Here is a 17,446-nt window from a genome sequence, read left to right as displayed (position 1 = left end):
AATCCTAATTGCTAAATTGTCTCATATATATTCAGTCAATAAAAAAACAAATGCCATTTTCATGTATTGAAACTGTAATATCAACTTTTTATATTGTTACGTTCCCCAGTTTCTGTGTTGTTGTGGATTTGTATGTGTGTGCATTTCAGGAAATGGCTTCCTGGAATCCTAAAGCAGCTGATTGGTCAGCTCCATCGTTGATTGGAGCTCTGACCCCTCCCTCTCGTCAGGGGAAACAGCTGTCTCTTCAATTACCAACTCCTTCTCCAGGTAGATAACAGCCAGTGTTCCTCCCTCAGGGAGGAGAGCTTCTTTTTATGTCCTGTGTTGGTCAGTGAAAGTTTTGTTGATATTATTTTGTAGCCGCTCCTTCAGAGGTATGTTTATGCCAATAGGACTTTGTGTTTTTAGTTAACTGAAATTGTTCATTGAAATTATTCTGTTTCATTTGTTCCCAGGGGGGGAAGGGGAACGCACCTTGGGAGTGTTTAGGCAAGAGGCCTCCGGGCATACATAACCCGTAGTATTTACTCTGTCTATGCACACTAGGTAAGATCTGTATTTTGGTTAGCACACCAGGTGCTTAAGGTTAGGTAAGAAGTGGGAAGGCAGGTAAGGTAGGAGAGGGGACTCTAACATTTACTTTCTTTGCTTTGGTTCCATCCAGCCCCTTTTCCCCACATTACCGTGTTAAGGAATAATACATTCCCTGTAAATGGTATTTTTCTCTGCCTCAGTCGTCCTTCCCCGCACCTACGATCATATACTTTTTTCACTCCACGGGGAGTTGAGATGTAGCGGGGTGTTGCGTTCCCAAGAGGAGTACGTAACAATATTATATCGTTGAACAAAGTATATCAAAAAGGTAGTAACCTCAATATTGTGGCGCTTGCTTGTAGAAGCCTATTGCTGTGCAATGGCATAGCCTTGTTTTGTTCATTTAGCAGACAAGACGCTCTTATTTCGCAAGCCCTTATCACAGTCAAAACATACCTATTTTATAGTAAAAAAACAAGATGTAATATAACAGAATAAAATTGAAGAGTCCTCTTTTTAAGTAAGACACAGATAGTTGAAGACACTTTAAACTTATTTTACCAGTGCATGTGGAGGATGCATACAAGGTAATGTGGATGGAGAAGGAAATGCAATGACCATCAGGGTCATTGTACCCTTTCCATGTATACTAAATGTTTGCACTTTTGGTGACTTGATCTACATTACAAACTTTACGGCCTTTATGGGGGGGTGTGGGGTTCTTTGCTAGCAGTAAGATTTGAGTTTCATTTACAAAAATACACGGCCTGTAGCTTTCAAATGACATGTCACTTTCTATTTTCTGATTATAAAAAATTATTAAACACACATTTTATTTCACTTTTATTTAACCAGGTAGGCCAGTTGAGAACAAGTTCTCATTTACAACTGTGACCTGGCCAAGATAAAGCAAAGCAGTGCGACAAAAACAACACCGAGTTACACATAAACAAACGTACAGTCAATAACACGATTGATAAATCTATGTAGAGTGTGTGCAAATGTAGAAGATTAGGGAGGAAAGGCAATAAATAGGCAAAATAATTTAGAGCAGTGAACCCATAGGATTAACTCTTTACCTCAGAAAGGCTAGCTCTGAGTCTGAGCCACCTCAGTGTAGGAGTGCTGATCTAGGATTTCGTATTATGAAGAGATGCTACAAATGTACTGTGCCGTTGTTGCTCAAAAATTGACCGATTCTAGCAAGAACTTCAGCTATTGTCCCAGACGACTAAGCTGGTTGCAATGACTTCATTATTGCAACCAGTTATCCTGCTGGGCTAGTGAAATGAGAATTCAGCCTTCCCACCGCTAGCATTGTTTGTCAGAGGGAACAACAAAATGCGATGCCTGCATCTTGTAACAATCTGTTTGTGTGTGTGTATGTGTGTGCGTTCATGGATATGTGTGTGTATGCATCTGTGTATGTGTCCGTCTGCATGAGTGCATTTATAGATGTGTGTGTATATGCATCTGTGTATGCGTCTGTGTTTGTGCATGCGTCCATGGAAGTGTGTATGCCTTTCTATGTGTGTGTGTGTGTGTGTGTGTGTGTGTGTGTATGTGTGTGTGTTGTGGTCCCTTGCTACTGATGTTCTACCAGTGATTTATGTCCAGAATGTGCTGCTCACAGTGATCAAAGATCAGGTCAATCAAAACCAATGGCAGATAAAGCAAAGGCGCACAAAAGACGCTGTCTATGTTAATATCCATGATACCTATTACCTTCAGATGAAAATCCAATCCCCGTTGGCTCCCCGTTGGCTCCCCGACAGCTCCCCGACAGCTCCCCGTTAGCTCCCCGTTAGCTCCCCGTTAGCTCCCAGTTAGCTCCCAGTTGGTCGTGCATTACACAGAAAGGCAAACCTACATCTTGGGAACAAACTTCTCCATCTCCAATCTATTTATGTCTTTATTGATCTTGTTCAGGTGAATTGTATTTGTGTTTTGCCATGGGAGAAGAGAACCTGAAGCTTTACAGTCTTCACTTGGACCTAACACAGGAGCTAGAACAGGCTTACTAACGCTCTCATGAATCCTGGCACATTTCAGATAACCTTGTCTTCAGATGTGTCTACCCCAAAAGTCTGTGACAGACATATGCTATGTAGCTTGTGACAGAAAAATGCTTGCATATTTTAATATAGTGATTAGAGCACATTCTGCCAATTGTAGCCAGCAATCAATTATCCTCCACATTGTTTGCTAAGCCTGATGGTTTCAAGTCCAATGTCTTAATCATATCATATTAAATAACTGATATTCATTACATTATAACTATACGTGGAGGTATCGGGGTAATAGGACACACACACACACACACACACAAAGTCTATAACACAAAGGCTATAAATAAACGCAATGCGTTCTATGGACATGGATATTTATAACAGTTACAGCCAGAGACAACAGCTAACAGTACCGAGTGAGTGTTAAGAAGGGCTGTTGAAGAGTCAATCCCCTTTGAGCAAATCCACACCACAAAACAGCCAGGCTTTTTGTATCCGGCTTTAGAGAACAAATGCACTCCTTTTAAATGGATATCTCTGAGTTTGAGAGAGCAGTATTGTGAACTCTGAGTTAGAGGACTGACAGGACTGGGTCACACAGAGGGATAGAAATTAGAAATAATCCTCACAATAATCCTTCCCATTGCCCCCCACTGTCTGAGCAAAACTCTACTGAGTAACCTGAGTTATATCTGTATTGTGTTTGTTACACATAATCAACTCTTTTCTTTCAAACAATCAGCTTGAAAACACATTAATAAACTAATGGTGGTGAAGCTTAAAATATTAAGTGTAACAGTGAGATAAATATTTGTTAAATAACATTTGTTGTTGTTGGTGTTACCTGTAGGTCTACGCCCTTAGATCACAAGATCTAGTTAACATATGGAATTGTTTTAATATGATTATATAATGCATCATTTAGCCATCTGATTTAGAATTTTAGGACCCCAGTAGGTATCAAAAGGTTTTTTGATGAAACAACATTGAATTTGGCCTTTACTGCTATAGCTCATAGATACACATTAAATAACACGTGTTCATGGCAAAACAGACAGTCCAAAAATAAATCATAAGGATCAAGATTTTGAAGTGTCTGTTATATCTGCGAGATATAGGAAAAACAACAACAACAACAACAAATTGACCCATGTTTTGTCACGTTATTCGTGGTACATTTGACCCCCAATGCACTTTTTGCTATTTTTACAGCCTGATACTGGGTTACCTTCAGACTTTCGTGTTTGTGAGAGTCGCCTCTTTCGATATTGGTGACATATTAGTTTGTAGCTCCAATGGTTTGGTCTATCTAGACAGTCGGTTTTGTGAGAAGACCTCTTGGAAATGAGGACGTCCATGACAGAGTTCAGACGACTGTCGTGAAGCTTGTGGATGTCGTAGAGTCAAAACTCGTGTTTGTGAGAGTCTCATCTTTCATTGGTGGTGACTTATTAGTATGTAGCTCACACGGATCGGGTTTTACAGACGATTGTGACAATTGTACGGATCCTATTGTGTAGAAAAAGGCCACTTTCACAAGCCCCATGTTAGGGAATAGGCACAAAGAGAGGATTGAGCTGCAGCCACTACAACAGAGACAGGCCATGTTTGCTGTCCAAATGTAACACAATTGACTTTTCTACTATATTATTTTCGCTGATTGATTAAGATAAGCAGTGTAAATCAAGTGCAATGGTATTGTAACACTTTGCAATATAACAAGCTAGCATGCTGAAACATGTCAATCTTTTCATTAAATTTACAGTGTTAACTCACATAACACGATGCATTGAAGACTATTGGAAGAGAGACCAATCAGTGAAAATCAGTCATCCTAACCACATGAAAGGAAATATGAGCATTAGAATAACGTTTTGGAGTCGATTATAATGATCAAATACAGTGTGCTACATCCCAATTAATGGGTAATAGGTGTTGGATGGAGAAACAGTTGAAGAGACAGATCACATCCACCTGATGTAAAAGAGGGACTATACTGATGAAAGAATGAAATGGTATGAAGAACACAAAGATATTTATACAGCAGAAGCCAATGTCATCAAATCGTGGCCTAATATCAAGATGAAATGGCAACATTTTCCCAAAGCGATGATGGATGTGTTGAACTTTTTCAACATTGATGTTTGCCTTTAAAAATGCATGAAATTGAAATCTGCTATGAAGCATAGAAGACTGCTACAGTATTTTCAGTGAAGTCCATCTTTTGTTGAAAAACAAAGTTCAGACTGTCATGAATTCCCACCACATTGATCTTATTTCACACCAAAGGTCTCGACGTTTAAGTTTATACTGTATGTGTCCTTACCAAACTTAGGTGGCACGGAGTTGGCAGCAAAATCTGTCTTTTACGAAAGACTGTTATGAGTTCATGCCACCTCCAGCATTTGTCACACCAAACATATCCCAAGCACAAGTGTCAGGACGTGTGTCCTTACCAAAGTCCCGAGCTTATCAAGGTCATTTCACTCAAATTTGAATGAATTGTATAACTGTGTGTACTTACCAAACTCTCGTGGCACGGAGATGGAGTACACACAGCTGTGTCCTGAGGTGTAGTTGCGGGGGAAGTTAGGAGACAGCACCGTGCCCTCTGACCCTGTGGAACGACTCCCACACGGTGCTGGGGAACACAAACAGACACACAGAGCACCGCTCAACTTCTAACGTACCTCTCTGAAGGAGCATCTAGCTCACATTTATTCAATACATTGGCCATGCGAAGTCTCCCAGAAACGAGCAGCATGGAACACACACAAGGATTACACAGACAGCTTAGCAGTCTAGTCTTATGATTCTCTTCCGTGTGCTTACATGTGTGCTGTAAGTCATATTGATTGTTTTACAGTGGCTACAACTTTTGGGCAATTCTTTATCCCCACAAATTGTTTTATTGGATTTTTCTCCCAGCTCAGTAAACATCCTAACAGATTTATTTCCGTTAGTACACTGCTATGACCATATCTAACTGCCTTTCTCTAGCTTCAACAGGTAGGCCTATGTCAGTATGCATGTTGTGTACCTTGACAGCTGGGCAGCACCCTGTTCCAGCCGGGCCTGCCGTCGTCCCCCATGATGCAGGTGAGCGTGGAGTAGCCCTGGAGAACGTAGCCCGACTCGCAGTAGAACGTCACAGTGGAACCCAGCTTGTAGTCACTGCCCAGCCTGGTCCCGTTCATCACACTGCCTGGATCAAAGCACGACTCACGCAGCTTGGCTGAAGAGGGGAAAGATATATATACACATACAGTATATACTGTATATAACAAATAAGCTTTAACAGTAGTGTGAACAGGATATGCAAACAGGTAACACAGGCAGTGAGGGAGTTTCTTTGTTGAAAGATGTTGAGGAGAGTTTAACAAAACTCATAATTCAAATGCTAAAACATTGTATCCACCTCTACTACCAGAATACTGTGGATAGAAAGCATTTGGATTCTCATTACACATTCTGTGCATACAAAACAATAAAAGGAAACAATGCACATTTCTGACATTGGTATAGGAACCAATTTAAATAGCGAAGCAGAAATGTTCCTCTGTTCTACTACCTTTATATTCCAGGTGAAAACCGGTGTAGCTGACAGAGCCATCGCTGCGGAAAGCCAGGTGCATGGTGTTGGAGCTGCTCTCGATTCTCTCCGGAAGCTTGCTGTCCTGAAAGCTACCAATCAGAGGGCTGTTGCTGTCTGGTCCGTCGTAGATATACAGGAAGTCATAGTTGGGCTCAATGCTGAAACTAGAGGGAGGGATAGAGAAAGAGAGCGAGAGAGTAAGAGAGAAAGAGACAAATCAGATCAAAGACTCCATCCAATTCCCCCGCCATACCATATCTGGAGGAGCGTGTTCTTTTTTTAGAAAACCCTTTTAGAGAAACTCTCTCTCTCTTTCTGCTGAGCTTGTTTGGGTTTCAATACATCTGTCTGTGTGCCGTATACAGTAATACATCAAATAAAATCGGCAGAGATGACTAGAAACTACTGTCTGCTTTCATGGCCTTGTGTGCACGGTCGAGGTGGGAGGTTAGCGACAACACTCAAAAGGCCCCGCGATTCACACATTGACACACAGTGACAGATGCCTCAGATGTCTGTGTCCACCCAATGCCACAGACACTAATGAATAGATTCCTCAGATCAACTGTAACCTCTCCTCTCTATGGGTCTCAGCTGTGGAGCCGGACAACATGATGATATCCCCCTTTTCCCAGTTAGCGGTTGCTAGCGCTCCATTAATTTCCCTTATCTGTGCTGTGGGAAAACGCTAACACTAAGGATGCTAGCATCTATAAATACCCGGGGAGTGTAATTGCTTTGGTATAGTCAAAGATGAGGCACTTATCCTATTGAGCTGCAACCTCATCACAAAAGTTTGTCTACTAACAGCTCGTCTCCCATGCTCCGCATTTCCGAGAATGAGTGTGTGCGTGTGTTGTGTTTGTGGGCGTGTGCATTTTCTCTATCAGGGATGTTCATTTACATAAGAGAGATTTGGAGGTGTATTTTCTTTAATAATATTTCTGAAAGAGTATGCCAAGTGATATTGCCACACTTCAATGAGCCCGTATCTAAGGCTAAGGGCTCATTGTAAGATAATAGAAATCCAAACATGGGGGGGAACTCCTGCTCTACACCATATTAATAAAGTCATTAAATGTTGATAACCAGATGTGTTCAGATCGTTTAATTAGCTTAGCCTCTGGAGCTGTCACTCAACCAATTTTACTTGGTAGCTAACGAATACACGGCGAAGATAATACCCAATTTGGTGACAATGACAATGAAATCCAAATTTGCCACCTTGCCAATGCAATGGGTCCCTTTTTACTATATAATATTACACTGGTGCAGTTACAAAGGGTGTCCCCCAGGGCTCGGTGCTGGGGGACACCCTTTGTAACTGCACCAGTGTAATATTATGTGTAACATCCTTATTCCTCACCATGTCAACCCTGACTTTTTTACAATATATTATTATTAATTTTCTCTATTTTAATTGGGAACATATTTAATGTGGTGGTCTTTTGGGGGGAGAATAGTGTCAGTAATGGAGTGTGTAATGGTCGTCTGTGAGATGGAACGGAACAAAAGGCTTTTCATTAGAGAACCCTGGTTAACCCTGTACCACGTCCCACTGCCAATAGCCACTTTTCCACTGTACTGTGTTATCATTGTTTTGTGGGATAGGACCATTCAAATGAGAAGAGAGCTCACTTTACACACCAGATGAAACTGTCTAACTGGTGGAACCAAAATGGTTGCCTGATACTGGTCCCTTGAAAACAGCTGTGTCATCATCACTGCAGTGGCTTGCTTTCAGCTCAAATATAAAACATTACTTTTTTAACACAACTAAGGAGATATTACCTTTAACTCACCCCCCTCTATTTCTTTATTTTTCTGTCTTGCACAATTTCTCTCTCTCTCTCTCTCTCTCTCTCTCTCTCTCTCTCTCTCTCTCTCTCTCTCTCTCTCTCTCTCTCTCTCTCTCTCTCTCTCTCTCTCTCTCTCTCTCTCTCTCTCTCTCTCAATTCAATTCAATTCAATTCAATTCACTTTATTGACATTGTAAGTAATAATGAACTTGCCATGTCAAAGTATACGTGTCTAAAAATATACATTTATATATAAATGGTGGGACCAACAGCAATAATAATAGTAGTAGTGGACATGGGATTACCATTAACAACAACTACAACAACAATATTAATCAGAACAACAATACATTAAAGCAATGGTAGTAGACCAGTGTCAATATGATTTGAGAAGACATATGACCTGGTATGAAAGACAAAACAAAACAGGACATATTATCGACATTACTTTGCACTTTTCACTGGCTGTCCCTCAGGTTGTGGCAGGAGGACACATATTTGGCTGCCAAAACTGCACATTTTGGCTTTTCACCCAATAAATATTAGATTTTTTCTTTTATAGTTTCAAATTCTTTGTATTGAATTATAATTTTGGGAAATAAATATTCTCTTAGGTCTGAGTATTTGTCACAGTGTAATAGGAAATGCAGCTCTGTCTCTACCTCTCCCCTGGAGCAGAGTGAGCAGAGCCTGTCCTCTCTGGGCAGCCAGGTTTGTCTGTGACGACCGGTCTCTATAGCAAGACTGTGCCCACTGAGTCTGTACCTAGTCAATGTTTTCCTCAGTTTTCTATCAGTCACAGTGGTCAGATAGTCTGCCACCATGTTTAGAGCCAAATAGCATTGAAATTGACTTTGATTTTTTTGTGGTGTCTTTCCAATAGGTGATATATTTTTATTTTTGTTTTGTTTTGTGATGATTTGGTTGGGCCAGATTTTCTGAGTGCTGTCCTGAGGCTCTATGGGGTTGGTTTGGGTTGGTGAACTGAGCCTCAGAACCAGCTGGCTGAGGGGACTCTTCTCTGGTTTCATCTCTTGACATTGTAGAGCTGTGTGATGGAATGTTTTGGGGTCACTTGTTTTTAGATGGTTGTTTAGATGGTTGATGGCTCTTTTTTCTATTCGAATGAGGAGGGGGTATTGGCCCAATTCTGCTCTACATGCGTTATTTTGAGTTTTTCTTTGCATTTGCAATACAGTCTTGCAAAACTCTGCATGCAGTATTTCAATTGGATGTTTGTCCCATTTGGTAAATTCATTTTTAGAGGTTGGACCCCATACTTCACTGCCATATAGAGCAATTGGTTCTATAACTGATTGAAAACTTTTGAGCCAGATTCTAATTGGAATTTCGATTTTGATGTTCCTTTTAATGGCATAGAATGCTCTTCTTGCTTTGTCTCTCAGCTCATTCACAGCCATGTGAAAGCTACCTGTGTTGCTGATATTTGGTCCTAGATATGTGTAGTTTTGGTGTGTTCTAATATAACTGTGTCCAAATAGAATTTATATTTGCCATCCTTATTTCCGGACCTTTTTTGGAATATCATTATATTTGTTTTTTTTAGGTTAACGGTCAGAGCCCAGGTCTGACAGAACCTGTGAAGATGATCTAAGTGCTGCTGTAACCCCTCTTTAGTGGGAGACAGCAGCACCAGATCATCTGCGTACAGCAGACACTTGATTTCAGTGTTGTGTAGGGTGATATCAGGTGCTGCCGATTCTTCTAATGTTTTTGCCAATTCATTAATGTAGATGTTAAATAGTGTTGGACTTATTGGGCAGCCCTGTTTCACTCCCCGTCCCTGAGAGAAGAAGTCTGTTTGCTTGTTGCCAATTTTAACCGCACATTTGTTTTTAGTTTACATTGATTTAATAAAATCATATGTTTTCCCTCCAATACCACTTTCTATTAGTTTATAAAAAAGACCTTCGTGCCAAATTGAATCAAATGCTTTCTTGAAATCTACAAAACACGAGTAGATTTTGCCTTTGTTTTGGTTTACTTGTTTATCAATTCGAGTGTGGAGGGTGTAAATGTGATCTGTTGTACGATAATTTTTTTTAAATCAAATCTGGCTTCTGCTCAGGACGTTGTGTTCGTCAAGGAAATTATGTAGTCTGCTATTTATAATACTGCAGAGAATTTTCCCCAAGTTGCTGTTAACGCAAATTCCTCTGTAATTATTTGGGTCAAATTTGTCTCCATTTTTATAGATTGGTGTGATCAATCCCTGGTTCCAAATATCAGGGAAAATACCTGCAGTGAGGATAATGTTGAAGAGTTTGAGTATAGCCAATTTGAATTTCTGGTCTGTATATTTGATCATTTCATTTAAAATACCATCAGCACCACAGGCCTTTTTGGGTTGGAGAGTGCATAGTTTTTCCAATAAATCTTCTTCTGTAATTGGGGTATCCACAGGATTCTGATAGTCTTTGACTGCTGATTCAAGGATTTGTAATTTTTCTTGTATATCTTTTTGTTCCGGGCTCTTTGTTATATTGCTGTAGAGGTTTGCAAAGTGATTTCTCCACATATCCCCATTTTGGATAGCCAATTCCTCATGATGAGGTTTGTTTAATTTATTCCAATTCTCCCAGAAGTGGTTTGATGCTATGGATTCCTCAATTCCATCCAGCTGATTTCTAATGTGCTGTTCCTGTTTTGTTCTTAGGGTGTGTTTGTATTGCTTCAGTGTTTCCCCATATTGAAGGCGTATATTTTTGTTGTCTGGTTCTCTGTGTTTTTGATTAGATATATTTCTCAATTACTTTCTTAGATTGTTGCAATCATTATCAAACCATTTTTCATTATCTGTTATTTCTGGTTTGCTCTTATGCTTCTTTAAATTAGCCAAGGAGGCTAATTTGTCAAATATAAAGTTTATGTACCAAACGGCCAAATTTACACCTTCATTGCTGAAGGAGATTGTTAAGGCTAAAAAGTTGTCCAGGAGAGATTGTATTTTTTGGCTACTAATTGCTTTTTGGTAGATGTCTGTACTGTTTGCACTCCATCTATAATACGTTGCCTTGGACCTGAATGTGACTAATTTCCCCCTCTGAAATGGAGAAACACTCTTCATTGAAGTAGGGTGACTCTGAGGGGGGAATGTATGTGGCACAGAAGAAGACGTTTTTATCTGTCAAGATAGCCTCCTTGTTGATTTTTAACCAGATAAAGAATTCTCCTGTTTTGATCAATTCGATTGAATTAATTAGTTCAGATTTATACCATATTAGCATTCCCCCGGAGTCTCTGCCCTGTTTGATTCCTTTTAATTTAGTGGATGGTATGATTAACCTCCCTATAACCTAGTGGACAGCCAGCGGAAACATCACCTCTGCACCATGTTTCCTGTAGTACTACAATATCAACATCATCAATTTCTTTCAGGAAGTCTGGGTTTCTGCTCTTTAGCCCAAAAGCAGAGGACTTCAACCCTTGTAAATTCCAACATGCAATGTAAAAAAATGTCATAACTTTTTTTTCTTTACCTTCAAAATGAGACAAACACTCACAATCCAACAAGAACTATTAAAATATGATTTTTCAATTAAAGTAAACTCTTATTATGCAAATGTGATTTGTTTATCATTTAAGATAGAATTTGTGTCATGCCACTTGGGTGGATGTAGTGTGAGGATGGTGGAGTTCTTGTGCTCATCTTACCATGACCCTCGGCCTATCACATGTGAGCATCCATGACCCTCGGCCTATCACATGTGAGCATAGTAGACTCAGCATTTGTTTAATGTCACTCATTTGGTTGGTGGGGGCTGGGCCAATTGCTCCTAAAACAGCCTGTGCGTAGCTCTGCCTGCTGGGCTGTGGCTCCTTCAAGTGTGGGTCTGCGGTGGGGGGCAGGGGGGTGGGAGACCTCGTCTGGGTGGCTCTGAAGCTGGGCTGGGGTGGTCTGTGCTGCGCTGGCTGTGGTGGGCATTGAGGTTGGTGGTGCTGTGGTCGTGGCTGGGGGTTCCAGGGTGCTGGTCCGGGGTATTGTCTCGGTGATCTCGGCGGGGTGGAGATATCTCCGCTGTTCCTGGGTGGAGAGGTCGGGCTGCGGTTTAAAGCGACGTCCTTGAGAGTCTTGGCAAGGATGGGGACTGTCTCCTTGTACAGGTGTACATTGGGTCGCAGGGCACAGTCCCGGGATAGGCTGGCGTTTATTCTTTGGATTGTGGTAGGGTGGAAGTCCTTCCTCTGTAGAAGGGTTGACACCACGATTCTTGAGAAGGGGAAGATTGCGGAGGCCTTCTCAATCACTCCCCGTAGTGAAGTCGCCACCCTCTCCTGCTGAGCACGCAGGTCGTTGCTTCCGGTATGTATGATTATGTGTCTTGGCGACCCGAGATGGGCCTTATCAAGCAGCTCCATGGCACTCTGCGTTGTTGGGCACCACACCTTTCTCATTTTGTGTCTAGGGAAAAGTTTCTTCTCCTGAACAAACTTCCCATTTGAGTCCATCAACAGGACGATGTCAGCCAATGTTCTCTATTCTCTTTCTCTCCTGCAGCTCCTCTCTTAGTGTGGTCAGATCGTTATTACTGTTCTGCCTGTCTTTTTGGAGCTCTCTCACCTCCTTTATTAGATCAGCCAGCTCTCTCTTGAGTCCGTCTCTCTCTTGCTGTACCTCTTTCAGCTGTGTTGCAAGGCTGCTGTCCTGCTCTGTTCTCACCTTGGTTAGGAGCTCCTCTAAGGTGTGGTTGTCTGGTTGCTGTTTGCTCACGCTCTCCCTGAGCAGGACAACCTCCCCCTCCAGTTTGGTGAACTCATCCCTCATGGCAGCCATGGTGGTGAGGAGGGCCTGAGCCTGCTCTGCACTGAGTGGGTCGCTCTCCTCCTGGGGCGTGTCCTCCACTATGGTGGGAAGAGAGGTGCTGGATGTGCCTTTTTGGGTGGGGAGAGTAGGGGTGAGGGTGGTGCTGGTGGAGTTTGTCTTGTGGGAGGGCATGTCACTGGTGGTGTCCTCTCTCTCCGCTCTCTCCTTAATGGTCTGAAAGTCTGTTTCAAACAGCCTAATGTTACCTTGCACCATGACAGTCCCAGTCTGTAGAGGTTGATTGTTATCATGGTGCTATCAGGTTCGTCTGTCTCTTTGATTTTCAGCTTCCACCCATTACAGATTCCCTCTTTCTTTATGGATGGGTAGTGAGAGCACACTGCTGAGCGCCATGCATTTGGCTGGTCACTGAGGAAGATGAGATTACTCATGTCACCGTTTTTGTAGAGGTCTGCAAAAAGGGTTTCTGGCCTCCCCTTTAGTAGTTTCTGTTTAAAAGCTTTCCTTGTTGTGTCATTTTTGGCCTCTTTAGGGTAGAGAATGGATTCTGCGCTGAGGGGGAGTGTGGACATGGTGCCTGTGGGCTCTGCTACTACTGCTGCGCTGTTCTGCTGCCCCGTTGCCATAGCAACCAATTTGTTTGTCTGCTGCTGTTGCTAGCTGGCGCTAATTTAGCTAGCGCTAACAAAAAACTGAAGATATGTTTAAAGTTAGCCCGTGCTCCTTTTTGGTTCTCTCTCTCTCTGTCCTCAATCTCTCTCTCTCTCTGTCCTCAATATCTCTCTCTCTCTCTGTCCTCAATCTCTCTCTCTCTCTCTGTCCTCAATCTCTCTCTCTCTCTGTCCTCAATCTCTCTCTCTCTCTCTCTCTCTCTCTCTCTCTCTCTCTCTCTCTCTCTCTCTCTCTCTCTCTCTCTCTGTCCTCTCTCTCTGTCCTCTCTCTCTCTCTCTCTGTCCTCTCTCTCTCTCTCTCTGTCCTCAATCTCTCTCTCTCTCTGTCCTCAATCTCTCTCTCTCTCTGTCCTCAATCTCTCTCTCTCTCTGTCCTCAATCTCTCTCTCTCTCTCTCTCTCTCTGTCCTCAATCTCTCTCTCTCAATCTCTCATCCTTAGTCCTCAATCTCACACACACACACACACACACACACACACACACACACACACACACACACACACACACACACACACACACACACACACACACACACACACACACACACACACACACACACACACACACACACACACACACACACACACACACACACACACAGCTTTAAGTTAGAGGTTTAACTTAGAGTGAGGCAGCAGCGGTAACATCTGTCAGCTATACACCACACTGTGTAGCCTATAGGCAGTCAAACCTAACCCCCTTTTGACCTTTGGCCCCTGTCTGCCATGGAAGGCCCCTGCGCCTGCTCAAGCCTTGCCGCTGCCAAAGGTTAAATGAAAAACTGTACGCAATTGAGGTGTGAAACACATTAAGTTCTTGCTTTTTTCTTCTATTAATTGGCTGCATCAGTCAACGCAGGCCGAGATGTCTTGATACAGCACCTTAAAAGTGGGGAGCTGAGAAAGGTCAAAGCAAGGAAGTCCAGCTGGGGAAGCTAATTATCCGCCGAACACATGAATTGCATCTTAATATAACAGTGATAGCAGTTAGCAGAGATCGTTGTATAATCACCTAACACCCCTCAATGTGATTGTGACAAAATTCCCATTAATGGCCACCTTGCGTGCATGTGTGCATTCAGTGGAACTGAGAGGGAGAGTAGGCCTTAATCACTTCGGAGAAAACTAGCACCTACAGTTGAAGTTGGAAGTTTACATACACTTAGGTTGGAGTCATTAAAACTGGTTTTTCAACCACTTCACAAATATCTTGTTAACAAACTATAGTTTTGTTAAGTCAATTAGGCCATCTACTTTGAGCATGACACAAGTAATTTTTCCAACAATTGTTTACAGACAGATTATTTAACTTATAATTCACTGTATCACAATTCCAGTGGGTCAGAAGTTTACATACACTAAGTTGACTGTGCCTTTAAACAGCTTGGAAAATTCCAGAAAATTATGTCATAGCTTTAGAAGCTTCTGATAGGCTAATTGACATCATTTGAGTCAATTGGAGGTGTACCTGTGGATATATTTCAAGGCCTGCCTTCAAACTCAGTGCCTCTTTGCTTGACATCATGGGAAAATCAAAAGATATCAGCCAAGACCTCAGAAAAATTATTGTAGACCTCCACAAGTCTGGTTCATCCTTGGGAGCAATTTCCAAACGCCTGAAGGTACCACGTTCATCTGTACAAACAATAGTACGCAAGTATAAACACCATGGGACCATGCAGCCATCATACCGCTCAGGAAGGAGATGCTTTCTGTCTCCTAGAGATGAAAGTACTTTGATGCGAAAAGTGCCAATCAATCCCAGAACAACAGCAAAGGACCTTGTGAAGATGCTGGAGGAAACAGGTACAAAATTATCTATATCCACAGTAAAACGAGTCCTATATCGACATAACCTGAAAGGTCGCTCAGCAAGGAAGAAGCCACTGCTTCAAAACCACCATAAAAAAGACAGACTACGGTTTGCAACTGCACATGGGGACAAAGATCGTACTTTTTGGAGAAATGTCCTCTGGTCTGATGAAACAAAAATAGAACTGTTTGGTCATAATGACCATCGTTATTTTTGTAGGAAAAAGGAGGAGGCTTGCAAGCCGAAGAATACCTTCCCAACCGCGATGCACAGGGGTGGCAGCATCATGTTGTGGGGGTGTTTTGCTGCAGGAGGGACTGGTGCACTTCACAAAATAGATGGCATCATGAGGATGTAAAATTATGTGGATATATTGAAGCAACATCTCAAGACATCAGTCAGGAAGTTAAAGCTTGGTCGCAAATGGGTCTTCCAAATGGACAATGACCCCAAGCATACTTCCAAAGTTGTGGCAAAATGGCTTAAGGACAACAAAGCCCTGACCTAAATCCTGTAGAAAATTTGTGGGCAGAACTGAAAAAGTGTGTGCGAGCAAGGAGGCCTACAAACCTGACTCAGTTACACCAGCTCTGTCAGGAGGAATGGGCCAAAATTCAACCAACTTATTGTGGGAAGCTTGTGGAAGGCTACCTGAAACGTTTGACCCAAGTTAAACAATTTAAAGGCAATGCTACCAAATACTAATTGAGTGTATGTAAACTTCTGACCCACTGGGAATGTGATGAAATAAATAAAAGCTGAAATAAATCATTCTCTCTACTATTATTCTGACATTTCACTTTCTCAAAATAAAGTGGTGATCCTAACTGACCTAAAACAGGGAATTTTTACGAGGATTAAATGTCAGGAATTGTGAAAAACAGTTTTTAAATGTATTTGGCTAAGGTGTATGTAAACGTCCAACTTCAACTGTATTAGCGTCTAATATGCTGCCACGTTACCTGATGAAGGCCAGAGATAGGACATAGTCCGAGTTGACAGCTATTAGCCAATCACAGTCCTTGCTGTGGGGGTAGGGATGGGGGAAGTTGGGAGACAGGATGAAGCCATTGGATCCAGTCAAGTTTCCTCCACAGGGGGCTGAAAGAGAAGAAGTGAGCAAATTAAAAATATACTAACTCTGACACTCTTTAGATGAACTGTCTCTGTTATTCTGTAGTCAGAAAACTGCATGATATTCTGTGGAGATTTAATGGTGGATAGGGTTGCAAAATTCTCATAACTTTCCCAAAATCCCCAGGTTTTTCAGAAACCTCTGGACTCAGAAGGAAATATGCAGGAAATATGGAATAATCCAACCAGGATTTCTGGAAGACCTGGGGATTTTGTAACCATAATGGTAACTGAGACATTGAGTTTTGAGAGATCAAATTCTCCACACAGACGCCTTGTACAAAAACACATTAAAACACAAGAATGCTTGAGGTTTCGTCAAGGTACTTCTTATAAGTATGCCGTCTCTGAAAAGTGAGAAGGATCTTCGGCTCTGCGTCCAATAATTTGATATTCATCAATGGCTTGCCTTGTTCAAAATTGTTGGAAAGCAATGACAGTCAGTCATCTCATTGGCTTTAGAGCTCAAGTACAGCTTGGTGCTAGGTTCTGCAACATTCAGGGATACAATATGTTTATTAGCAGGCTAGGAGCCTGGGCTGGGTTGCCAGGTCTAAGTCTCTCTGCAACACCAATGGGCTGCTACGTGATAGTTGTCCCAGAGCTCTTTTCTTGTTACAGCTCCTTTAGATGGGAGTCAACAGACAACTATTGAGAGAAAGTAAGGTTAGAGAGAGGAAAACTTCTGGATCTACCTGTAAGCACTCACCTCAACAGAAGGCCATAAGGACAGCCAAGAGTTTTTCCCTGCTCAGCTCACACATAGTGGTCAGTGGAAAATCCTCAATACAAACCCCAGGCTCCACCTGTTAGTACTCAACTCAATACAAACCCCAGGCTCCACCTGTTAGTACTCAACTCAATACAAACCCCAGGCTCCACCTGTTAGTACTCAACTCAATACAAACCCCAGGCTCCACCTGTTAGTACTCAACTCAATACAAACCCCAGGCTCCACCTGTTAGTACTCAACTCAATACAAACCCCAGGCTCCACCTGTTAGTACTCAACTCAATACAAACCCCAGGCTCCACCTGTTAGTACTCAACTCAATACAAACCCCAGGCTCCACCTGTTAGTACTCAACTCAATACAAACCCCAG

At 42.1% G+C, this 17,446-nt stretch overlaps 1 protein-coding gene across 1 annotated transcript in view; it reads right to left on the bottom strand.

Annotated features, from left to right (window-relative positions):
* Positions 1 to 17,446, bottom strand: part of LOC120027058 (CUB and sushi domain-containing protein 3-like) — a 704,521-nt gene that overhangs the window by 196,116 nt on the left and 490,959 nt on the right. The window contains exons 28-31 of the mRNA XM_038971903.1: positions 16,172 to 16,310; positions 6,118 to 6,305; positions 5,587 to 5,781; positions 5,071 to 5,187 (exon numbers count right to left, since the gene is read on the bottom strand). Of these exons, the coding sequence (XP_038827831.1) occupies positions 5,071 to 5,187; positions 5,587 to 5,781; positions 6,118 to 6,305; positions 16,172 to 16,310 (639 nt within the window). The remainder of the gene's footprint in view (positions 1 to 5,070; positions 5,188 to 5,586; positions 5,782 to 6,117; positions 6,306 to 16,171; positions 16,311 to 17,446) is intronic.

Source organism: Salvelinus namaycush, chromosome 32 (genome assembly GCF_016432855.1).
Source record: "Salvelinus namaycush isolate Seneca chromosome 32, SaNama_1.0, whole genome shotgun sequence".
NCBI classification, from domain to species: Eukaryota; Metazoa; Chordata; class Actinopteri; order Salmoniformes; family Salmonidae; genus Salvelinus; species Salvelinus namaycush.
The sequence above is the reverse complement of the archived record's forward strand: the minus strand, read 5'-3'. Positions and strand labels throughout refer to the sequence as shown.